Below are 25285 nucleotides of genomic sequence, written 5' to 3' on the forward strand. Positions count from 1 at the left end.
TGCCCTGCTGAGCGGGCTCCGCCTGACGCCCTGCCCCGCAGCCCGGGGCCCGGTGGCGGCTGCCCCGCCAGCACCCGGCGGCCACGTGCTTTAGACGGGAAAGCCCCCAAGAGGGAACCTTACTGTACAATTTAATGACTTGCACTTAAAAAAAACTGTCAGGCTCATTGATCAAAACATGGGGACCACAGATTTTTACTGATATTTTAAGTGCGATTGATAGTTTAGGTCCCTGCAAACTCCCGGTGCACCAAGCAGCATGTGGATGGCCACGGAGACGCCTCAGGAGGGGACCCGGGCCGCAGGTGGGAAGTCAGTGGGCCGCCTCTGTGGCCTCTTGTGCCCTGGCAGGGTGGCCCTGTGACACCTGTGAGCTTTCCCTGGCATGTACAGTCACTTAGGGCTGGGGGGGGGTGCTGACGTCTGCCATGTGCAGTGACTTCCAGAGGCCACAAGGGGGTGGGGAGACAGGCGACAGCACAGGTGCCTGCCCACCTACCCGGGTCTCAGGAGGCCGCCACACCTGCAGCAGGTGAGCGCAGGCTCGGGGGTGAGATCTTGCAGAGAGCAGACCTGCCCCGTGTGTCCCGGTGCCTGCAGGACCCAGCACTGACGGGACCCTGCCGCACCAGTGGCCACACCGAGATGACACGGAGCGCCAGAGTGCCGTGTGCAGACTGCCCAGCAGCAAACACTTGACAGAACAATTCACTGAAAACCCAGGAACAATACCTTGTCTTTAACGATGCCTTCTTGACACGCCGTGCACTTGGGGCCCGAGGAGCTGAGGGGAAACACACAGGCTCGTTAGCGCACGAGTCCCGCTCTGCATCCAGCGCCGGTCCCTCCCGGGGGCCAAGGGGCCGCAGGGCATCCAGCTGCAGCCAGAGCTCTGGGGTGCCAGGGAGGGCCAGGCTGGTGGGTGAAGCCGGAGGAAAAGGGGAAAAACGAGCTCGGCGGTAACTTTCCATGAGGAAGGTGAGCAGAACAGCCAGGCCAGGCCCCACTGGAAAGCCCCCTGCAGTTGAAAGTGAAATTTTATTTCAGAAATCAAAACCAGCTCCGTAAGGGCTCTTCGGGGTGGGCACCCAGGGCACAGGAGCTGGGCCCACCGTGAGGCGAGGTGGTGCCCTGCAGGGGCTGCAGGAGCAAGGGCTGAAGGCAACCCGTCTCCTGGACCGCCCCCGCCCCCGAGCTCAGGCCCAGAGCCCGAGCCGCGCTGCGCTGGACCCAATGCTGGAGACCACCGGGGAGGACAGGAGGAAAGCTGGGTCCGCGCTCGCCGCCAGGGAGAGGCGGCGGCGCAGGTGGGCAGTGGCTTCACTGTTTGGGACAGTGGACAGAACCACAGCTGGCAGGGCTCAGGGGAGGCTAACGGGGAGGAGCAGGGAGACTGGGGGTGAGCTCGGCAGTATCAGGATGAGGAGGGGAGTGTTCCCTGGCAGCTGTGCCTCATGGGGACAGAGGTAGGTGTGCCCTGCCGTACCCCCAGGGTGTAGCACTAGGCCCAGGAAATACCTGTGGGTGAAGGGAGACACTTTCTCGGCCAGTGTCATTTTGCTGAGGTCCCCCTGGCCCCTGCACCGTGGCTCTGCAGTGGCATCTGCAGTGGCGTCAGCCCTCAGCCACCCAAGGGTGCCCACGGGGCACCTGCCAGGACAGCACACACACACCCGGTCCCCACTCTGGTCAGGCCGGTCCATCCTGCCCATCCTGCGGGCCCCGCCTGCCGCAGCCCCGCACACCAAAGCCCTCGCACCGTGGGGCTCCTCAGTCCGTCTCTGCCACAGACCTGTGAGCTCCTTGAGCAAAACTCAGTAACGCGGCAGGGGACACCAGGGACAGACGGAAGGCTGCAGGACGGCTGAGGGGTCCAGACCACAACACACAGACACCCTCACCTCGGGCGTGTGCCCCACTGGGCTTCCCCCCGTGACGCGTCCGTGTGGGTGGCCACAGAGCTGCAGAGCTCGCTTTCCCAGGGAAGTGCGGGGGCCGTGGGCGGGCCTACCTCAGCACGGCGGCCATGCAGCTGTCGCAGAAGCGGTGCCCACACTCGGTCTGCTTCGGGTTGCACAGCACCAGCCGGCACTTCTCGCACTTGTACTTGTCCTCCACGGGCTTCACGAAGCGCTCCTTGTAGCCGCCCTGCTCAGGCACCAGCACGGGCGCACTGCGGTCGGGTTGCAGCCGGAGCGGCGGGTTGGTCGGCAGCGGGCCCGAAGCGTCTGTCTTTTTGCTCGGCTCCATTGTAAGAAAGAGAAACTCTGCTGGAAAAAAGAGCGGTGAATTGGTCGAGTGCTATCCCGCTGTCCTGCGCCAGGAACCACACACACGGCTCAGGGGACGCAGCCGTGCCCGAGAGACACGCGTCCTTCCAGCTGCCAGTGGGACTTCGCTGCACAGTGGGAACCAGACGGCTGAACACGCCCCGCCCTCCCGCGGCGCCCACCACTGCACGCCTGTCTTCACTCAAAACGCCAACAGCGTGAACGGCACATCGAAGGCTCTTTTTAAGGAGTTTTAACACAGACGGGGTTTGCTGGGCCACGCCTCCACCTCATCCTGATGTTCCAGCGGAAGCAGCGGCCACTCCCTGCCAGCCTTACCTCCACGTCACCCTCGCTGTGGGCACCTTCCAGGGTTTACGGTGCAGGCGGCCCGCCACACTGCGTGGCCCCGCAACCAGGCCGTGGTCAGAGCAGGCACCTGGCACCCTGCTCTTGTCCACAGACTCCTCACCCTTACGGTGTTCGGGGTGCACCCCCAGGGCCCCTCCAGTGCCCAGCCTGGGCATGACAAACCTGGCCTTGCCTCCCACTGGCCTGCCTCCCCATCGTGGACTGGTTGGTGCCTCCACGCCTGGGACAGAGCTGATGGGGGGTCATCAGCAGGTCTGGACAGGTCTCTTCCCACAGATGGTAACAAGTGTGCAGATGGCTGTCTGCCACCTGCAAGTCACCGTTCTTAGACCCAGAAAGCAGCGCCCAGACACAAACCACAGAGGTGCCAGTCTGTGCAGCCTGCCGCTGGGATGCACGGAGGGGGGGTCTGGGGACCCCCAGGGGAGGCTACTTCTAAACTCAGCCGAGCTCTTGAAACTACGTTGTGCTCCATCTAAATTTTTTTTCTAATTTATTATTTTAGAGAGACAGGAAGGAAGAGAGAGCGAGGGAAACACGGACTGGCCACACCTCCGCACACACCCTGACGGGGCGGCACCCAGTCAGCTGCCGTGACTGGGGAATCAAACCAGCGGCCCTTTGATTCACAGAAAGACGCTCCAGCCAACCGAGCCACATGGCCAGGGCTGCGGTGTCCTCGCACTGTCTACTTCTACCTCTGAATTCCTCCTGCTCGCAACATCCCGCCGTCCGCCCGTCCCCACCCTCCCCGCCAGGAGCCAGGGCTGGGTGCAGCCGTGCGGTGCCCCTCCGCTCTGCCGGGGCTGAGCTCTGCCCAGTGAAGGTGCTTGGCTGGCCGGGGGGGGGGGGCGCACAGTCTAGGCTCTTGTGCTCCCCACGCTGCCTGCCCAGCTCTCTCCAGGCTGACGGAGTGAATGCTTCCGCCGCAGGAGGTGCGGGGACTTGGGCCACTGCCCCGCGTGGCACAGGTAAGCGAGCGGGCACTCCAGCCACACGGGATGAGTCTGGGTAAACACAGCACACCTGTGCAAAGCACGGGGCCTCCTGTTAAGTCCGTTTGTGACCAAAAAAAGGAGTTTTTGAAATGACCTCGAACGGCTAGCAAGCCTTTGCTCACAGAGCTGTTGACCAGAACCCGTCCACTCAGGTGCCAAGTGGGGAGGCACGTGGTGCCCGCGTGGCCTGTCAGAGGGGAGGAGAGTGTCCCGGCGCCGCGGTGGGGTCTGCACAACCCACTGCAAACCACAGGGACGGCCCTTCGGCCAGCTCGACCAACTCCACCGGTTTGGTTTACTTGTGACATTTGTATGGAGCACCGTGTTTTAAAACTGGGCGGGCCGGCGCGTGCAGGGGGCGGGGGCTTTTCCTGAAGATCGTCCCTGCACACACTCAGAAACGGCGATCGGCAACTACGACGGGAGGGGGAGGGGGTCCTCGGCACAGCGCCTCCCACCCCCCCCCACCTCAGACGCCCCTGCAGCACAGGCCGCACAGAGAAACGCCCTCTGGCCAACGGGGGCAGGAGCCCGTCGACTGCTCCTTGTCCGAGATGCCTGGCACCTCGCTTCCAATGCCCCTTCCCGGCGATCAGGCAAGAGAGAGAAATGAAAGGCATCCAGACGGAAAGGAAGAAGTACAACTATTTCTGTTTTCAGAGGCCATAGTGCAGGACATGGTAGGGAATAAACCAAACACCAGCCCAACTCACACGGCTGGTTCGGCAGAGCTGCAGGGTGCACCTCGGCACGGACGTACCGACATGCAGACAACGGTGTTTCGTGCACAGCGATGAACCGCCCACAAACGAAACGAAGAGAACAGTCCACCTGCGGGGAGGGGAGCCGGTGGGGAAGCGGAGGAAAAGGCACTCACGGACGTGGACGGCAGTGTGGTGACGGACGGGTGTAAGTGGACTAAATAGTAACGGAAGGAGATACAATTAAAAAAAAGAATAGTTAAGATCAGGAAAAGAAAACAACCCATTAAAGTAACATCAGAAAGAGCCCTGGCTGGTGTGGTTCAGTGGTGCCAGGCTGCTTGCGAGCTGGTGGTGTTGCCGGTTTGATTCCCGGTCAGGCCACGGCCTTGGGTTGCAGGCTGGGTCCCCCGTTAGGGGCTTGTGAGAGGCAACTAATCAACGTGTCTCTCACACATCGATGTTTCTCTCCCTCTCCCTTCCTTCTCCTCTCTCTAAAAATAAATGAAACAAATCTTTAAAAAAGCAATAGCGTAACATCAGGAAGAATAAAACACCCAGGAATAAACGTAACCAACGACCAGAAGGAGATGTGCGCCCGACCTCGCAGTTGCGATGCGGGCCCAGAAATGGGAGGTCGGTGGCGCGGCACAGCTCCAAGGCAGCACCACCCCAGCCGCTGCAGACTCCGCCCGCCCACACCAGACATCTGAGCGTTCCTGCTGAACCTGAACGTGGTACGGATGCGAGCAGAATGGCCCGGAAAGGAGAAAACGACAACCCTGAAGAACCCGCGTCTACTGACTCCACGCTCACTGCAAAACATCGGGCAGAGGACAGACGCACAGACCCCGAAGCAGAGGCGAGCCCTGCAGGCGCACTCACGGGGCGTCGGACAAGGCTGCCGAGACCCCTCGAGGGGAAGGGGCCGTGTGCCCTGCACTCAGAGTTGGCAGCGTCACTGCAGCCGAGCACGAAGACAGCCCCTCCAGGCCTCCGTCCAAGCCAGGCTGGCGGTCACCCCACAGCAGCAGCAGCTCTGACACTTGCCCCCTCCCCCCCAGGGGCTCCACTGGGCAGAGTCCGGGGGCCGGTGTTCTGCTTCCGGGAGCTTGGGGGGTCAGTACTAAGCCCTGCCCTGATGGTGTCCTTTCTAGTAAGTGTATCAGCTGACACGTGTGACTGTATGTAGAAGGCATGTGCCAGGTTGGAGCAGACCCGCGACGCGCTGTCTCCCTGTCCGCACCTTCCTCGGCCATCGCCTGCCACTCCAGAAGTCCCCGTCTGTCTGAGCTCAGCACTTATGACTCTCTTGCTGCGTACGTTTCTTCCTACACAGGACACTTGTGCCTGTTTGTGACTTCGTAAAAATGATGCCGTGCCATCTGCATCCTCGGCCAAGTGCACACAGATTTCCTCCTGGGTCTCCGGTGTGCGGCAGGCGGGCCTCACTCACTTCCACTGCTGTGCAGCAGCCCACGACTTGCACACGTGTCCCCAGGCCACACCTTCCAGCTCAGGGCCAGACCCAGCCCGCAGCCTGTTTCCGTCAGGCTCCTGTTCAGACTTCTACGAGGTTGGACAGACAATGAACGAGGACAACTGTGTGACGAGACCCAGCGCGGTCTGCAGAGCCCAGAGGAGTTCCCATCCCGCCCCCACCCTGGCCCGGAGCCCCGGCAGCCGGGGTGCAGAGAAGTGTGCCCTGCAATCTGTGTGCAGCCTGTACCCGCCGCTCCCCGAAAAGCGGCACACTGGTTTCCACGGCCCTGCGCCCACACCCACGCTGGGCGTCACCGGAAGCCTTCACTCCTGTAGCCACGGGGCACGACGGGTGGTCTCTCTCTTGCCCACTCTGATAACTAGGTGGGGCTGGCCTGCCCCCACACGTGGTGGGCCGCCTGCGCCCACATTCTGTCTGAGAAACGCCCCACCCTGCCTTCTGGCCCTTGTCAACTGGCCCGTTGCCCCTCACCAGGTTGACTTGCGGGGCTCGAACACCTGCTCCGACCACTGGCGCCTTGTCAGTGCAAGCTCTTCCCCATGGCCCACGGCTCGGCTCTAACTTCGCCTACGCCTTTTAACGAGGAGCTCCTAATTTTAATGTGGTCAGACTGATCTGCACCTTGGCCTTTTAAAAACACTCAGGGGAGCTCATGGAGACACGGATGAAAAAGGAGCAGCCGAGCACACCCGGAAGCAAGACAGACGGCAGTCGTGGCAATGCCGCCAGGTGTCGGTCCCGACACAGATGCTGTGGGCGAGGACCCAGGGCCTGGCATGGGGAGGAGGGGTCCGAAGGGGTCCCACTCAGAGTGTGCAGAGAGACGCCGCGCCCCGCCACACGGGAAACCGCACACTGATGGCTGCCTTTGGGTAAACAGGGATGGGAGACTCTCACCTGCCCCATCCCCCGAACTCCTGCTGGCTGACTTGTCAGGGCAGGGGTCAGCGGGAAGCGGGGACGGTCACAGTGCTCCAAGCACCAGTGTGACAAAGAAGGTGACACGGACCTCGCTGCAGGAACCCCTTTCAAAGCCTCTGAGCGGAATTCCAGGGACTGCTTGCACTTCTGGAGTTCACAGGAGAATTCATGTTTCTGACATCGGGACTGTATTTTGCTGTATAGAATGTGTCCTTTTTGGCCCAAATTTTTGAGGGGAAAATAAGGGTGTGCGTCATACTCGGGTATAATGATCACACCCCACGGGTATAACAACACGGTGGATCATGTGCCCAAGATCGTGGGGGCGCGGTGTGCACAGGGGCGCATTGCTCACAGCAAAACATGGTAAATTGGTAAACGTCTTCAAAGTTGTAATAAATTTATGCAGCTTAAAAAAAAGGAAGCAGTTCTAATTGTATCACAGAATCATTTTCAACAGGACACGCTGCTCTGGTGAAGCCAGCAGACGAGCCGCGGTGGGAGATGGACTCGAGCTGCCCCCAGAGACACCCCTCGGGGACAGGGGCTCACTCGGGACGGACGTGCACCGGCCCTGAGCTGGCCCCTGTGTCAGTAGGACAGCCATGAGGGTGACCCGGGTGGCCCCGGGACAGCAGGAGCGAGTGGCTGGGGCGGTGCCAGCACTGGCGAGTGTGTAGTGCCCCCCGGGTCCAACGACTGGCCTCCACCAGCCACGACGGTCACCACCAGGAGTCAGTTCCCAGTGAAGCGTAAGCAGCGCCTCCTCACCCCGGCAAACATTCGGGACAGTGGGCACAGTCTTCAGGTCTTCAGGTGAGACAAATGCCCACCTGTCATGTCCCCAGGAAAAGGGAGCTCTGGGTTCGGGAAGACCGGCCCGAAGGCAGGTCCCCAGCACTCAGCCCGACACAGGCAGTAGTGAGCCCGCCCAGAGGGGGGTGCCAGCGCGGGACTGAGGCCACACCAGGTCACGCGAAGGAGAAACCCCTGGGGTGACCCTGCGTAGGGTCCCTGCGCCTACGTAACAAAGGGAACGTAAAGAACCCGGGTCCCGGAAGGAGACAGCAGTGCTCTGGGGAGGACCGTGCGTGCCCCCGGGGAGCGCACGGTGATCGTGGACGCTACCGAGCTGCACGCGCCACCCAGCATTCTCTTCTCGGGGACCGGGCGGGAGTCTGTAAACCCGGGCAAACTCTGAACTGGCCGCACCGACGTCACGGTGAGTGGTGTCCGCAGAAACGCCTGCGTGAGGAAGCCCCAGAGTCCACCTTTCCACAAAAGCAGGAGAAAGCTGGCACGCCTGTCAGAAACAACTTTTTTGGAACCCGGGAAACTAAGGGAAAGTTTGCAGGAATCAGAGGGACACTTAACCCAGAGAAATGACCTAGTCTTGGTGAGGACGGAGAACTCCCCGGCACCTGGCCTCACCCTGGCCCGTCTCCCAGGAGGCCACGGCCTGGAGGAGCGCGCCTGCGACCCGTGCAGGTGCCGGGCAGAGGGCGTGTGGGCGCTGAACAGACCTCAGGCGCAGAGACTTCTGCTGCTGGCCGCTCTGGCCGGTCAGGTGGCCCCACAGAAGACCAGCTCCACGGGCCGGGCTTCACTGCGCCCACACGGCACCCTCTCGGCTGCTGGTGGCCGAGGCGGGTGGGTGGTCACTAAAACCATTTACAGGCCAAAGCATGGTTCGCCGACGCCTGGGGCGATCGATCAGGGGTGAGGCAAACAGCGGACTAACAAAAACACAGAGGAGACGCTGGGAAGCCCCCGCGGTGGAGTCTCGGGCCTCACAGGCCCAGGGTGGTGGGCGTGCAGGGGAGACCCCGCGGGCTGGCCTCTGGCTCCGCGCCCCTGGAAGGGAACAAGAAGGCAGAGCTGTCAAGGGAAGGGAGTGGACGCTGATTCTGGTTCGGGCACTTGTGGAACCTCTGTCCGGTCACCGGCTGACCATGGCACTCACGGAAACGAGGCTCCAGTGAGCACACGACGAGCAACAAAAACTTTACAAAAACCACCCCAACGAAGCCACCACACAGACAGCAGCTGAGCCGTCTCCGGGTCAGCCACGTCCCCACAGTCAGAACGTCCAATTCTCAACACGGAACTAGGAGGCACGAAAAGAAACGCAGGGGAAGCGGTGTGAGGGGCGGAGCTCTCCGGAGGGAAGCCCAGCGTCTGACGTGGAAACAGTTCGCTTCCTGCACAGGTCCCCATGGTAACCACAACCACGTCCAGAGAAGTGGAAGAAGCCGCCAGTGTCCCAAGAAACAGAGATAATCAATACAGAGATTTTTTAAGTGTTTTTTTATACATCATGAAATATTCTTATTTTATTTTATGTTTTTAGAGAGAGGGGAAGGGAAGGAGAAAGAGAAGAAGAGAAACATCAGTGTGTGGTTGCCTCACTGGCCCCCCACTGGGGACCTGGCCTGCAACCCAGACATGTGCCCTGACTGGGAATTGAACTGCAACCCTTTGGTCCACAGGCCCGTGCTCAATCCACTGAGCTACACCAGCAAGGGCTCAATAAAGAGATTTTATTTTTAAAAGAAGTCAAATACAAATTCTTTCTTTTTAATTTATTTTTTGCATTTTTAAAAATATATTTTATTGATTATGCCATCACAGTTCTGTTTCCCCCCTTCATTCTCCTCCACCCTGCACACCCCTCCCCCACACTCCCCCCCTTTAGTTTATGACCATGTGTCTCAAGTTCTTTGGATTCTATATCTCCCCTACTGTTCTTTCCCTCCCCCCATCTATTTTCTACCTACCGTTTATGCTACTTATTCTCTGTACCTTCTCCCCCCTTCTCCTTCTCCCACTCCCCTGTTGCTAACTCTCCATGTGATCTTCATTTCTATGGTTCTGCTCCTGATCTAGCTGTCCTCTTAGTTTGTTTTTGTTTTAGGTATGGTTCTTAGTAACTGTGAGTTTGCTGTCCTTTCACTGTTCATCTTTTTTGTCTTCTTTTTCTTAGGTAAGTCCCTTTAACATTCCATATAATAAGGGCTTGGTGATGATGAACTCCTTGAATTCAATCTTATCTGAGAAGCACTTTATCTGCCCTTCCATTCTAAATGAAAGCTTTGCTGGATAGAGCAATCTTGGATATAGGTCTTTAGATTTCATGATTTGGAATACCTCTTTCCAGCCCCTTCTTGCCTGTAAGGTCTCTTCTGAGAAATCAGCTGACAGTCTGATGGGAACTCCTTTGTAGGTGACTGTCCCCTTATCTCTTGCTGCTTCTAGAATTCTCTCTTTCATTTTAATCTTGGCTAATATAATGATGATGTGCCTTGGTATGTTCCTTTTTGAGTCTAACTTCTTTGGGACTCTCTGAGCTTCCTGGATTTCCTGGAAGTCTATTTCCTTTGCCAGATTGGGGAAGTTCTCCTTTATTATTTGTTCAAATAAGTTTTCCACTCGTGGCTGTTCCTCTTCCCCTCTGGTACCCCTATAATTCGGGTGTTGGAACGTTTAAAGATGTCCTGAAGGTTCCTAAGCCTCTCCTCATTTTTTTGAATTCTTGTTTCTTCATCCTTTTCTGTTTGGTCATTTTTTTCTTCCTTCTGGTCCACTCCTTTGATTTGAGTCCCAGTTTCCTTTCCATTACTATTCGTTTCCTGTGTATTTCCATTCATTTCAATTAGTTTAGCCTTCATATGTTCCTCTAATTTGTGACTAAAATCAACCAGTTCTGTGAGCATCCTGATTACCAGTGTTTTGAACTGTGCATCTGAAAGTCTGGCTATTTCTTCATCACTTAGATTTATTGGCTCTGGGGCTCTGAGTTGTTCTTGAGCCATGTTTTGATCTGTTCATGACTGATACATATGAGGGGCAGAGCCTTAGTTGTTCACCAGGGCGGGGCCACCCAGGTTGCTGGTTTGTGACGCTGTATGTGTGGGCGGGGTCAGAGAGGGACAATGGGGGTCCCCTCTGCCACTTTCTGCCACTGGGGCCTGCAAGGTCTGTCTCACCGCTTTGCTCCTTCACCGGTTTATCTGCGCTTGAATGTGTGACTGTGGTCAGCCCTCAGTGGGTCCGCCACCTTGTGCCCTCAGTGGGTCCGCCCACTACTCCACACCTGGGATCCGCCCACGGCTGCTGGCGCACCTGGGTTTTGTGCCTAGGTCGGTCTGGTGGATCTTTCCTGCCCAACCCCGCTCTGCTGCTGGCTCTGCCCCTCTTATCGGTTTGGCTGAAGGGTTGGTTGTTGTCAGACTTCCATGTAGTTCAATTTTCTGTGGTTTGGCTGCGGTTTTTTTGCTAAAACTTTGTTGTTTTTAAACTTGGTTGTGTGAGAAGGTGCAGTGCTTCCACCTACGCCTCCATCTTGGCAGAAGTCCCAAATGCAAATTCTGAAGTTAAAAAAGCACAATAACTAAAATGAAAAACTCGCCATGGGGACTCAACAGCAGAACTCAGCAGGCAGACGGAAGAAATAGAGAACTTGAAGACAGTTCAACTGAGATTTCACAATACAATAACTGAGTTTATTCCAGTCTAAGTAATGAAGAAAAAAACAATGAAAAGACTAACAGAGCCTGAAAAACCTGTGGGGGCGCCATCAACCCCACCAGCACAGATGAGGTCTGTCCAGAAAGTATAGAGCCACATACTGTGAAAAATAGAGGCATTTACTGAAAAAGATTCAAGATACAAGAAGCACTGTACACAGGACAATGACGCCTTTTAAAGTCCCATTTGAAGGAAACACCTTGGGACCTCATGCAGTTCTCCCAATCACCATCAGCTGCCTGGTTGTATTTTCCTGAATCTCATCGATGGTCTGAAGTCTCTTCCCTTTCAAAGGTGATTTTAGTTTTGGGAAAAGCCAGAAGTCGCAGGGCACCAAATCTGGGCTGCAGGGGAACTGAGTCACCTGGGTGCTTAGATGTTTTGACAAAAAACCCTACATCAGACCTGATGCATGAGTGGGCGTGTCATTGTGATGAAGCTGCCAATCACCATGTGTCCACAGCTGTGTCCTCTGAGTCACCCAAATAGTCTCCGTGAAGGAATGAATGTTCAAGCTTAAAGCAAAATTTCATGTGGATCCGTTGCTCTGCTCAGTCATTGTTAATGTGACGACCACACAGTACACGTGCTCACTCCACGGTGTCTACCACCCCCACTGACTAGTACAGTGAAGTCGTCATTGTTCCCACATGCTCATTCCAGGCCACTCTCCCTGACTGCCAGGTCACAGCGATGTCACACACAGCATTCTCATTACACTAGCAATGGCTGAACTTTTCTCGCACAGACCCTGTATATTGTAAAAGTCCCAGAAGGGAGACAAGGGAGAGAAAGGGGTGAAAAGAACATTTGAAAAAATAATGAACAAAACTTCCCATATTTGGTTTAAAATACTAACCTGCACATCCAGGAAGCCCAACAAACTCCGTTCAGGATAAACTCCAAGAAACTCTCACATTCTAATCAAACTGATATAAGAGAATTCTGAAAGCAGCAAAAGAGAAGCAACTCCTCACATACAAAAATTTCCTCAATAAAACTAACAGTTTCTATCTCGTCAGAAACTGTGGAGGACACAAGACGATGGGACGACATTCAGAGGATTGAAAAAAAAACCCCGTATCAAGCAAAACTGTCCTTCAGAAATGAAGATTACCAACAAAATGCTAGGAAACTGCATCCAACAGCCTATAGAAGGTATTATATGCACCACGACAAAGTGGGATTTGCCCCAGAAAGGCGAGGGTGGTTCAACATAAGAAAGCCAGTCAATGTAATGCACCATCTTAATCCAACAAGGGGGAAAACACCACATGATCATCTCGATTCATGTTGAAAAGGCACCTGGCAAACTCCAACGCCCTTTCACAATGAAAAAAACCTTCAGAAACCAGGGAATAAAGGGAGTGTCTCGACACAATAAGGCACACCCACCACGGCCCCCACCTGAAGGAAGACCGCAGGCCTTCCCCTCGAGGTCGGGAAGAAGGAAGGGGCCGCTTTCACCACTGCATCCGACATCGTGCTGGAGGTTCCAGCCAGAGCAACTCAGCAAGAAAAAGAAATCAAAGGTATCCAAATGAGAAAGGAAGAAGCACAAGTATCTCTACTCACAAAAGTCATGATCCTGTATATGGAAAATCCCACAGAATTCATGAGAAAACAACTAGAGCTAATAATTGAATTCGTTAAAGTTGCAGGATACGGGGGCTGCACAGAAACATCACTTGTGTTTCTATCACCAGCAATAAACAACCTGAATAGGAAATTCTGTTTACAAAAGCATCTAAAAGAATGAAATTCCTAGGAATAAACTTAACTAGCATGGGAAGATCTGTTCACTGAAGACTACAAAACAACTGCTAAAAGTTAAAAAAAGAGAGAGACACAATTAAAGCACAGACCATTGTTTGTTCCAAAACAAATCTGCGTAGATGGACGGAAGACTTCACATCGTCACAAAGGTGAATGCTGCTCGTGTTGGTTAATTCTGTCACCTCAAACGGGACATGGGTGCCTAGAGATTTGCGACAGTCATCCTCGGAGTTTCTGTGAGGGTGTTTCTGGACCAGATTAACAATCCAATCAGTGGACTCTGAGTAGAGCAGACTGCCCCCCATGTGGGAGGGCCTCGCCCACTCTGGACAGAACAGAAGGACTGTGTCTCCCCTGCCAACGGCCGTCAGTCTGAGACGTTCACTCTCTCCTGCCTTCGGACTTGAACTAAAGGATCAGCTCTTCCTGGGCCCTGACCCTGCTGGCCTTGGACAGGAACGAAGCCGCTGGCTCTCCAACTTGTCAACCCCTCCCATGCATCTCGGGAACCACCCGCCTGCATCCCTGCCTGAGAGCCAATTCCTTATAGTGTCTCTTTCTACACACACACACATACACACACATACATACACACACACACACACACACACACACACACACACACACACACACGGCTGTTTCTCTGGAGCATGCTGACTAATACACCACCCAAAGTGATCTTGGATTTAACACAATCCTACCAAAATTCCAATGGCCTTTCTTTTACAGAAAAGAAAAATCTGACCTTCAAATTCACGTGGAATGGCAAGGGACCCCAAAAAGCCAAGACCATATTGAAAAAGAAAAAGTTGGAAGACTCACCTGTCTCCAACTTACTTTTTCAAAACTTACAATCATCAAAACTGTGTAATGTGGGCATAAGGAGAGACATGCAGACCAAGGGAACAGAATTCAGAGTCCAAAAATAAGCGTATTACATCTATGACCAAATGATCTTTTTTCAAAAGATTTTATTTTCAGAGAGAGGAGAAGGGAGGAAGAGAAGGAAAGAAGCATTGATGTGTGGTTGCTTCTCACACGCCCCCAAGTGGGGACCTGGCCCACAACCCAATCATGTGCTCTGACTGGGAATCGAACCAGGGACCTTCCAGTTTGCGGGACACAGCACTCAACCACCTGAGCCACACCAGCCAGAGCTATGGCCAAACGATTTTGGACAACAATGCCAAGACCATGAAGTGGGAAGAAACGGACTTTGGGACAACAGGGGAACCACAGGCAGGAGAGTGAACCGGGACCCCTACCTCACTCCGCATACACATTCTAACTCAAAACAGATCAGCAACTGAACTGCAGGAGCTAACACCAGAAAACTCACAGGAGGTACACAGGAGTAATTCCTCATGACCTTGAATGTGGCAAAGGATTCTTAAATGTGACAGCACAAGCAAAAATCAACAGAACAGACAGGTAAATCGGACCCCAGCGAATTGGAGAACCTTTGGGCATGAAAGGGCATCACCACAAATGTGCAAAACAACGAAACGGGAGAGAACGTCTCCGAATCAAACGCCCGCCGGGCCAGGTGGTCCGCAGGCGAGAGGCCTCCCACGACTCAACAATGAAGACAAAACCCCAATGAAAAAATGGGCAAAAGACCTGGGTGAAGATTTCTCCTCAGAAGACAGAAAACTGCTGACAAGCACAGGAAAGGACTCGACATCATTAGTCAATAGGGAAACACCAGTCAAAACCCCGGTGAGAGACCACTTCGCACCCACGGAATGAGCACAGCGTTGCAAACGGCGCTGCCACGGAGCGAAACGGTTCGGTGGGCCCTCAAAAAGCTGAGCTGCTGTGTGAACCTGCAACTCCGCGCTTGCACACACACCCAGGAGAGCCGAGAGCACGTGTTCACACGAGGGCCGCACAGGAAGGTTCGGGCGGCAACATCCACGAACACACACTGAGTGACGACACTCCATAAACAGACGGCAGTGAGAGCCCAGCCGTCCACGGGAGACGGCAGGACAACGGGAGGCTTGCGCCGCACAGGGCGCGGTCCTCCTCCAGCCACAGAAAGGGCTGAAATATCAGTGCCGCCTCCAGGTCAAACCTCTCAGATCACCAGGCTGCGTGCAGAGCGCCAGAAACCAGGCCGCATGTGGTGTGACCCCGTGCACAAGAGACGCCCCCAAAGGGGGGACCTGGGGTGGCGGGTGCCAGAGGCTGGGCCGGGAGAGGAGAATAAGGAACGGCGGCCGGCTAGCGGGTGCAGAGGCTCTTTCTGGGACAGTGAAAAGGCAGTGGAAACAGCTGCATGTGAGTGCACTAAAACCACCGAACTATGCACCCCAAACAGTGTAAGTGATCGATCTTCCTTAAAAAATATAAGAACCACCTCTAAAAAAAACTGAAGGTCTAAGGATCTGAGACACCCTGACCATTCTCCATCACGTGTCACTGACAACCTCCTCAGCCCCGGCAAAAAAATAACAGCAGTGATGACATTAAACACATAGAACACGTGAACCTGACATAATGCAATTGTGTCCACATTTAGAACAAAGAATTTCACAGTTTTACAGATTTAATGGAAGTCCTGGTGAGGAGTGAAGACGTCAGGGGCAATGACACCTGGGCTTGAGGAAATGATGTTGTACAATGAAATGCGGAGAAATAAGGAGACGTGTGGCCAAAGGACACCCTCCAGCACCGGACATGGGGTGCACCAGGCTGGGCGCCCACGGACACCCCCATGGCCGGCCCCAGGCAGGAACAATGGGCCCACTGTGAGTCTGGTTACAAAAGCAAATGCCACGGACAAAGGCCCCAAACTAAAACCACTATTTAAAAAGGAAGTTCCTTGGTTCTTACTATAATTCTCTAAAATAAAGTCAAAGTCAAAATGCTACATTTTTCAAAAAATATCTGTCATAGTGGCGTCTAATCTGTAACTGAACCTGGCCCCTGTCGCCGAGCTGAGACAGGCCGGCGGCCAGGAGGGGCCGTCAGGGAGCTGCACCTCAGACCTTCCCGCTGTGACGAGATTCCTCGACAGACATATACGGACTTTCTTCACTTGTTTATACGTGGTGTAAAAACAGTTAAATTCTGCCTTAACCTTAAAGGTTAGACGTGACGCTCACAGATTAATGACGTTCTGTAACACTGACAGTGACGATCCTGTTGCTGGAAGAAAAGCCCCGTGAGCTCGGTCAAGTGCGTTTATCACAGAGGTGGTGGAGGGCGCAGCCTGCAGAGGCCAGTGTTTAGCCGCCTTGTGTGGGGAAGCTGCTCGGCGCTCACAGAGACCGGACACAAGGGCCACTGGTGAGGACCGAGGCCTGGGGCCTTCCCATCCGCACTTCGGCGTCCAGCAGGGGAGGGGACGTCTGCCTCCCGCACAGGAAGACACAGGTTCTGCGATTGGCAGCAACAGGCGTGTCGCACAAAGAGAGTGTCCAGGAAACCATGACGGGGGAGCGGGTGACCGAAGTCCCCGCCGCGGGAGCCGAGGAGCCACCGAGAGCAGGGCCACCAGGAGTCAGCGACCTGGCCCAGCCCGGTGCCGGTGGCCTCCGCAGGGCCTGCGCTGGCCCGGGGTCCCCTCCGAGCAGAGCTGCCGGTGCTGGCGGCAGGCACTCGTGGGCCTGACTCACAGCTGTCAGAGGGGAGGGGAGGGGCCGGGGACTGGATGATGGGGGGGACTAAGCAAAAAACACACTCAGAACACCCAGTGACGTTTTACTGTGTCGCGCACCTGCAACCTGTGCCCCAGTGAACTCAGTTAAAACACAAATAAACCTGACAGCTCCAAAGATTACTGTGCTATTACATTACTGTTTGCTACATGTTTAGGCATGAATTTATATTTTGAGGCCATATTTCTACCCACATGAAAAAACCCGTTTGAGAAAATCGGTTTATGAACGTTAATTTCCTGCCGGCTGCTCAGGAAGCCCCTCGCAGCTGGGGCACGCCGTTGGGGGGGGAGAGGGGCTGGGCCGGGCCCCCCACCCCCTCTACGCTCACCCCTGCACTGACTCACTGCAGGCCCTGCTTCTGTGACTTCAGCCCAGGTCCACTTCACTTGGAGATTAAAAACTGGAAACAAAAGTAGCATCTGCTGACAAAGGGTGTTCCAAGATGGGAAAGCCCGGGGAAAACCAAAAAAGGGAAGCATCAGATAAACACAGAAAATGGCTCTTGCCAGCAAGAAAGTGCTTCACACTCAGGGACATGAAAACAGCTCGAGCCAGCCCAGCAGGGCAGCTGAGTCTCACCCAAGCACGGCCGGCCATGGGGGAGGAAGGAGCCGCGGGCAGGCAGGGGTGCCTGCTGTAAGCTTCTGGCAATCCGGTTACACCAACATCCCGGCACAGACTCTGGTCCTGGACCTGGTGCCAAGTGCTCTGCCGGGGGAGGGGCCTGTGGCTAACTGGCCAGAGGGATGGGAAGGCAAGAGGGGGCTCGATTCTCATCCAAATAGGCAGATTGTAATCACACAGTAAAAGCCCCACTTAAGAGAGAGAAAGAGACACACAGGCAGGCAGCAGCTGCAGGTACACAGCAGGAGGACAATCGTATAAACTTGGACTTCAACCCTGTGGGAAAACCATGGCTGTTTGAGGCCCAGCATGGCCAACGCCCCTGGGCTCATGCGACTCACACTTCTCCAGAGCACCGATGCCACCCCGGCCACAGGCAAAGGTGCCGTGCGTGTGCTGGCCCAGGGCCAGGGCCCCGCTATCTGGACAATAAGCGCTGAGGTTGCACAGCCGCTGCCCGACAAGTGCAGGCAGCAGCGGTCCAGGCGGGTGCTGCCCTGAGGCCGTGCCCAGGGCCGAGCTGCAGGCAGTAAAAGTCTTGATCCCAGAGTGGCAGGTGCACTTGAAAGTGTGCAGTTAAAGCAAGCCCCCCCTCCCCTGCCTGGTGAAGGGGCGGATTGCAGGATTCACACTGATTGAGGGGTAAAGCCCGAGGCTCCGGTAGAACATGGCCCGGCCCGATCCTCTCACACTCTCCCATTTCTACCTGTCACGGCAGGAGCTGCTGGGTACTGACCCAGAGCCCCTTCCTCCTCCTCTGCCCCTCCCACAGGGCTGCTCTCAGAAACCCAACTTCCAGTGCCCATCTTCCCGCCCCCAGGCCCCCCCCACAGTAAGCTTCTAGCTCTGCACCCCACCCCGCCGCCGGCTCCCGCACAGATCGCCCGTCTGCAGCTGCACGGGGGCTGCATGGGCCTGCTCACCTGCGGGGTCTCCGTGTCCACTGGACCCACCTCCCCCACAGAGCCACCCGCTGCCACCCGAGGTGTCCCTGGCAGAGCCTCACCCAACCTCTCCCTGCAGCCTCCACCTCCCTGCCACAGGCACGCCTTCTGCTGCTGGCGAGACGCTCTCAGATGTGGAGTCTCGCGGCGGTCCCCTCCAGCTGACACCACCCACCGGAGCTTTTAGCCCAGCCCCACCTTTCCCAGTGAGGAAGCCCCGGCCCAGGGGGCACTGTGCCTGCGAGGCCTCCACACGGCCGGCGAGTGTGCGCCTGCACGGACAGCAGAACTGGGCAGACTCACCTGCGGGACTGACATTAAAGCCAAAATGCTTTTTAATAGCAGGCTGTTGCTACAGTACATCCAACATGATGGCATACAGTGCAACTGTAATGAAAGAATGAGCATCTCCACACACCACCGTGGTTCGATGGTTCGAGCCTCACAGATTGTTAAACTAAAAACAAGGTAGAGAAAAGCTTCTCCCATGCACTACCCTCTTCCAAAAAAGAGAACTCAACTCATTCACTGGTTGATTCTTGTACGTACCCTGAATGGGGATTGAACCCACAACCCCGGTGTATCTGCACGGCGCTGTAACTGACTGGCGACCTGGCCAGGGCCTCGCAACGTCTCTGTGATCTGAAGAGTGCAGTTCCTGGCAGTGCAGCGGGAAGGCCAGACACTGTCGGCAGTGCTGCCAAATGAGCACCTGCAATAGACTGTGGTCTCGAGATGCCATTTCTACAAAAGGCACCCTGAGCTGCTCAGAAAAAATAGCCAACTCTGGGGTGAACAAGCACAAACCGAACCTGAAACATCACTGCCCCAGAAAGCAGGGGAAGGAGGGCCAGGGTTCCAGGCGAAGGACACAACTCAAAGTGGCCCGGCTTCAGGGTGTGTGAGGACAGTAGCCGCAGGAAGCAGGGCGCACCGCACACACACTGCCTCCAGCGTACAGCGGCACTAAAATCACCACTGGTGCGGGGCTGCGGGGCTGCCCCATCACGGAGCCAGGGCAGAGGGGCGGGGCCGCTGCCCTGCACCCGGTGCGGACTCGCCCTCAGGGGAGCGAGCGGGGCGAGGGCGGTGTCTCTCTCAGACGCATCTTGGTGAAGGACGGCAGTGTGCATGGTGACACGCAGGCCATCCCTTCGTGACCGACAGCCCGCAGGTGCAGGCGCCCCCTGCACCGGTGCGCAGAGCCCTGCCCCACCCACCATGCCACAGGAAACGCAAGGTGCGGAGGGCCACTCGTGATGGAAACGGTGAAGTCCAAACGAGAACTCTGACCATGGGGTGGTCGGCCGGCTCTCCCCACAGAGGAAAGGCGAGCGGAAAAGGTGTGGGGAGAGCACAGCCCATCGGCTCAGTGCGATGATCTGTGCTCTGCTTCAGACCAACCAGAAAAACTGAGACAACTGGGGAAAACTGAATGGTTCTGTGATTATGAATGAAACTTTAAATAGCAGTTTTCCTGATATTTATGCATTTATCAAAAACAGCTCTCTGCATGAAACCTCACTCTGGATGCAAACATTTCAGACCCATTTTTATATTCATTTTAATGTTTTAGTATATTAAGGAGTTCTTAATTTCAAATATAAAATGCCACTCAATCACAAATTAGAGATGGGAACACAGGGCGTTTTGTTTCCTTTCAAACTCCTAGAAGTTTAGGGAGCACAGTCCCCGTTAGGAAAACGCCCACGCGCAGCCACGGGTGGGCGCCCTCACCCCACCACACAGTGTCCTTTCCGGGAAGGGACCCCGGCGAGGCAGAGGTGCGTGCTCCCACCCTTGGTCTGCAGACTCGGTCACTGTTACTGGGCCGTCACACAGAGTAACGGTGTCTGCTGTCCCCAAAGTTTAATGCTGGTTTTGAATAAACAAAAACGAGGTCAGACACAGACCGAAATAAACTGCCACGTGCTCAAACACATCTGTCACAGGCAGCATTGCCAGAGCCACAGCGGGAGAAAGAGCTATCCCGTTAACACCCGTGGGGGGCACACCCGAGTGTCCTGTGCTGTGAGCAGACTCGGTTCCGGCAGAGCAGCCCCAACGTGGAGCGTGAAGCCGCGGCCGCCTCCCCTCCTTCGGGCGACGGCAGGGCGCCCCTGACCTAGGGAGTCAGAACAGTACGCGGTCAACGGGAGAGTTTAAAAGCTGCAAAACAGAATTTCAAAAATGTAAAGCTAAAAAAAATTAATCCAAGTAGACTTTCACTTTTTAACAAAAATGTGTTTATTAGAGGAAGTACCTATTTGACAGAAAAACTGTTAAAGGTAGAAGTTAAAGGTACGATGAGGGAGTCTTTTATTCCAATCTAAAGGAATTAATTTTACACATGAATAAAACTGAGTTCGAGGTATTACTTTACAACATTTTATTGATTATGCTATTAGTTGCCCCAGTTTCCCCTTCCCCCCTCCGCCCTGCAGCGCCCCCCCTTGGTTCCTGTCCGTGGGTCGTGCATGTAAGTTCTTTGGCGTCTCCATTTCCTACACTGTTCTTACCCTCCCCCCCCCCATCTATTCTGTACCTACGGCTCACGCTTCCTACTCCCTGTACCTTTGCCCTGACCCTCCCCGCCCCCCCCATAACCCTCCATGTGATCTCCATTTCTGTGATTCTGCTCCTGCTCCGCTTGTTTGCTTAGTTTGTTGGGTTCAATTGTTGATAGATTTGTATTGTGTGCCATTTTATGGTTCATGGTTTTGATCTTTTTCTTAAATAAGTTCCTGTAACATTTCATAAAGTCATGGCTTGGTGACAACGAGCTCCTTTAGTTCTTCCTTGTCTGGGAATCACTCTACTTGCCCTTCCGTTCCACACCCCAGCTTTGCTGAGTGGCGCCATCTAGGGCACAGGTGGCAAACGCAAGGCTCACGGCCAAACCCAGCCCAGCACCTTGTTTCTACCCGGTGGCAGCTCCTAGTTAAGGAGTAGGTACATTTATACAGCCCTAAAATTACATTCAGTCCTTTGAAGGCAACCTCAAGGCTGATGTGGCCCCCAGTGAAAATGAGTTTGACACCCCCAATCTAGATTGTAGGTCTTTGCCTTTCATGACTTGGAATACTCCTTTCCAGCCCCTTCTTGACTGCAAGGTCTCTTTTTGAGAAATTAGCTGACAGTCTGATAGGAACTCCTTTGTAGGTGACTCTCTGCTTTCCTCTTGTTGCTTTTAAGGTTCTATCTTTTACCTTTGGCATCTTAATTATAATGTATCTTGGAGTGGTCCTCTTTGAGTCTAATTTGTTTGGGACTCTCTGTGCTTCCTGGACTTGTATGTGTTATTTCCTTCCCCAAATTAGGGAAGTTTTCTTTCATTAGTTTTTCAAGTAAGTTTTCAATGTCTTGCTCTTCCTCTCCTCCTTCTGGCACCCCTGTGATTTGCATGTTGGAATGCCTGACGTTGTCCCATAGACTCCTTAGCCTCTCCTTGTTTTTTTATTTATTCTTTTTTCTTCTTGCTGTTCTAACTGAATGTTTTTTTCTTCCTATGTTCTGAATTGTTGATTTGATTTTTGGCTTAATCTCCTCCACTGCTGGTGCCTGTAAATGCCTCTTTATTTCACTTAGTGAAACCTTCACTTCTGCCCGGGCCTTTTTTATGCTGTTAAAGCACCCAGTGAGTTCCTGGAGCACCCTGATGACCAGTGTTTTGAGCTCTGCATCCGACAGATTGCTTATCTGCACTTTGTTTGGTTCTTTTTCTGGAGTTTTGATCTGTTCTTTCATTTGAGTCATGTTACTTTGTCTCCTCGTTTTGGCAGCCTCCCTGTGTTTGAGTCTATGTATTAGGTAGAGCTGCTCTGACTCTGTCTTGGTCGTGGGACCCGTTGTAGAAAGGCGCACCTGTAAGTTGGATGGGGCGGAGCCTTAAGTGCTTGATAGGGTGGACAATCCGTGTGAATGAGGCTGATGGAGTCCCAGATATGGTGTCTCTGCTCTGTGGCTCTAGGTGGGGGAGGACTCAGAAAGGGGACAATGGCCACTGCCTGGCCTCTGGAGTTTTATCTGGGAGGAAGCTGTCCCCCTACACTTGCCTTGACGCCGGATCCTTCGGTTTCTCCCCATATGCCACTGGTGCCGTTCCAGATGCTGCCCTGGTGCTGGGGCTTGGAGGGTGAATCTGTGTAAGTCCTAAGTCTGTTGTGGGTCCTTAAAGAAGAAGAGACTGCTGAGAATCCGCAGCTTCTTCCACCGCCCCAGCCCCCACTGATTTTCACAGCCAGAAGTCGTGGGGACTTCTCTTCCAGGTGCTGGAACCTGGGCTGGGTGGTCTGGTGTGGGGCTGGCATCCGCACTCCAGAGGTGCCCCTCCTGACTTCTGTCCACCACGCGTGCGTACAGGACTGCCCGCTCCACATCTCCCCCCTCCCACCCGTCTGGATGAGTGTGACTTCTAGGATTCCTTCGCTGTCAGACTTCCATGCAGCTTTCTGACGATTTTCTGACAATTGTGCATGATAGTTATTTTGTAGTTTAGTTGTAATTTTTGCTGAGGTTGTGCAAGTAGGCGAGTCATGCTTACCCATCCCTCAATCTTGATCAGAAGGTGAAGAATATTACTTTTAACTGCTTCATCACTGACAATTTCCTGTTGGCTTTCAACAAGGCAGGATAGGAAGATGCTCTCAAAAATGTAAAACTTCTTAAAAAATGATCAAGTAAGAAGTTTAAGATAACACAGTTTAAACCACTCTCTAGAAACATGTGCTTTGGCTTTCCCACATTATTTGAGCTGGACACAAAAAAAACTGTCCTCAGATTTTTATTTGAAATCACTTTTACCGTGAAGCACACAGAAACACAGGAAAGCGTGGGAGGTGCGTGGTCCCACCGGGTGGTCACAGGCGTGCCTGGGCGCTGCCACCCAGGCCAAGGAGGGGCACAGCAGAACCTCGAAAGGGTGGGGCCCCTCTAACCCCAACACTCCCAACACTCCCAACACATTGGCCCAGACTCGAAACAAGGCCCGCTGCCGTCACGAAAGCACCATCCCTGACCACGACAGAATCAGATACCAAAAATTTAAAAATCTGGAAAACCCCAAATATTTCGAAGCTAAACAACACACTTCTAAATAATGCACGGGACCAAGAATACGTCACAAGAGAGATTAGAACGATGCTAATTGAATGATGATGGAAATACAGCGTGGAATTGGCCGAGAGCAGTGCTTGATGGGAAATTAATAATGGCTTTAAACACTTATATTTGAGAAAAAGAAAGATCTAAAATGGATGGTCTAAGAGTCCAATTGAAGACACTAGAAAAAGAGGAGCAAACAAAACCCAACAAGAAGCCAGAAGGAAACAGTATCCCTCAGAGCAGAAACCAAGACACCATCGAACAAAAAGGACAGGAAAATCGGTGTAGCCAACACTTGTCCTCTGAAAAAGAATGCTGATCGACACACTGCTAGTGATTCTGGAGGAGGAGATGGAGGGGGAGGGGTACAGTAACATGGAGAACGGGTTTCTTTACTTATTTATTCATGTATTTATTTATTTATTTGAATAAAATTAGCTTCAGCATAGTACTTTGTTGATAAAAAGGGCCCTCCCCTCCCTCGGGAAGTGGCCCTGACCCCCGTGAACGCCACTTCCTTCATACGTGTCACCTCGGCGTGCGGGCCCGACAGACCCGTTCGTTTTGCCAGCTTATGGATTCGACACGAACACAGGGTACACTCTGTGGTCTTGCCTCCCCTCCCCACTGGTGTTGCTCTGCCTGTCCTCTGTTCTCACTGCTGTGTGACATCCCATAATTTCCTACCCGCTCCCCTGTCCCCTGGGTAGGGCCTGCTTTGGAGCAAAGAGCAGTGCCTCTGAGACCCCGCTGGGGCGGCCCGTAAGCACATGGGCACGCACCGCAAGTGTGAGCACTAGGCCCTTGGGTGTGTGCCCAGCACTGCCACGCACGGCCACACTCCCTCCCACAGCAGCTGTGACAAGTGGCACTTCCACCAGAAGAGGTAAGCTTCTGTTGTTTTACTTTTCCAACAAGACTTGTCAGATGTTTTAATTCTTGCTAACTGAGCCCTGGCTGGAGTGGCTCAGTGGACTGAGCACCAGCCTGCAAACTGAAAGGTCACTGGTTCGATTCCCAATCAGGGCATAGGCCTGGGCTGCGGGCCAGGTCCCCAGTAGGGGGCGCACCAGAGGCAACCACACACTGATGTTTCTCTCCGTCTTTGTCTCCCTCCCTTCCCCTCTCCCTAAAAATGAAAAAATTCTTACTAATTGAGTGACTGTGTGGTGATAACCTAAGAATTTTTATTAGGAAGAATTTATAATCATTTTAATAAAAAATTCATGAAACGTTACTTCTGACAACTGCTGCGATGGAGACTTCCTTTTGCAACGAGGCCTTCCCTCACTCTCCCAATGGCTCCTGCACTTGGACTAGTTGCCCAGCGTCACTCCCCACGGTCAGCGCGTCAGCGGGAGACACGGACCCGACCCCCAGGATGGGGCACCTGTGTGGGTGGGGCCTGCCAACGAGGGCACTCTAGCCCCCGCAGAGGCAGCCCACCCCGTGAACACACACCCAGGTCGGAACTGAGGGGGCCTCTCCTTCCTCCTCTGGACTTACAGAGGGCGCAGGCTTTCCCTGGGCACTTGAACATGAGCACATGGACCTTGAAACTAGGCGTGAGAGGCTGTGTGAGGGCACCGCAGGCGCAGGGGGTCGGTGCGGACACGCCTGCTAAGGCTGCACGCCACGCGGTCTTCACGGGGGGGGGGCAGTGACCCCTTTCCACGTGCGACAGTGATGGTGCAGTCGCACCCGAAGAGCCCCCACTGTTCAACCACACGCCAGGACCGCGCATTTTAGTCCACTAAGCAACTGTAAGGTCAGTTAAGGCCACGCACAGTAACACACACCCTCGATGTTCTTCACTCCCATTTCGTAAATTAAAACCGCTTTTCATAGTAAGTAAAATAAGCCAGTCAGAGAAAGAC

The 25285-nt window shown here is 54.4% G+C and overlaps 1 protein-coding gene across 4 annotated transcripts in view; it reads right to left on the minus strand.

The window, feature by feature from the left end:
* Positions 1-25285, minus strand: part of TRAF3 (TNF receptor associated factor 3) — a 108766-nt gene that overhangs the window by 22545 nt on the left and 60936 nt on the right. For 2 of the 4 annotated variants that reach the window (XM_053666009.1, XM_053666008.1), the window contains exons 2-3: positions 2012-2267; positions 733-784 (exon numbers count right to left, since the gene is read on the minus strand). In XM_053666009.1, the coding sequence (XP_053521984.1) occupies positions 733-784; positions 2012-2250 (291 nt within the window). In that variant the 5' untranslated portion in view covers positions 2251-2267. Of the gene's footprint in view, positions 1-732; positions 785-2011; positions 2271-25285 lie in introns of all 4 variants that reach the window. The other 2 variants (XM_037130185.2, XM_037130184.2) reach the window with 1 other exon arrangement.

This window comes from Artibeus jamaicensis, unplaced genomic scaffold (genome assembly GCF_021234435.1).
Source record: "Artibeus jamaicensis isolate MK-2021 breed Jamaican fruit bat unplaced genomic scaffold, CSHL_Jam_final contig_444, whole genome shotgun sequence".
Lineage (NCBI taxonomy): Eukaryota > Metazoa > Chordata > Mammalia > Chiroptera > Phyllostomidae > Artibeus > Artibeus jamaicensis.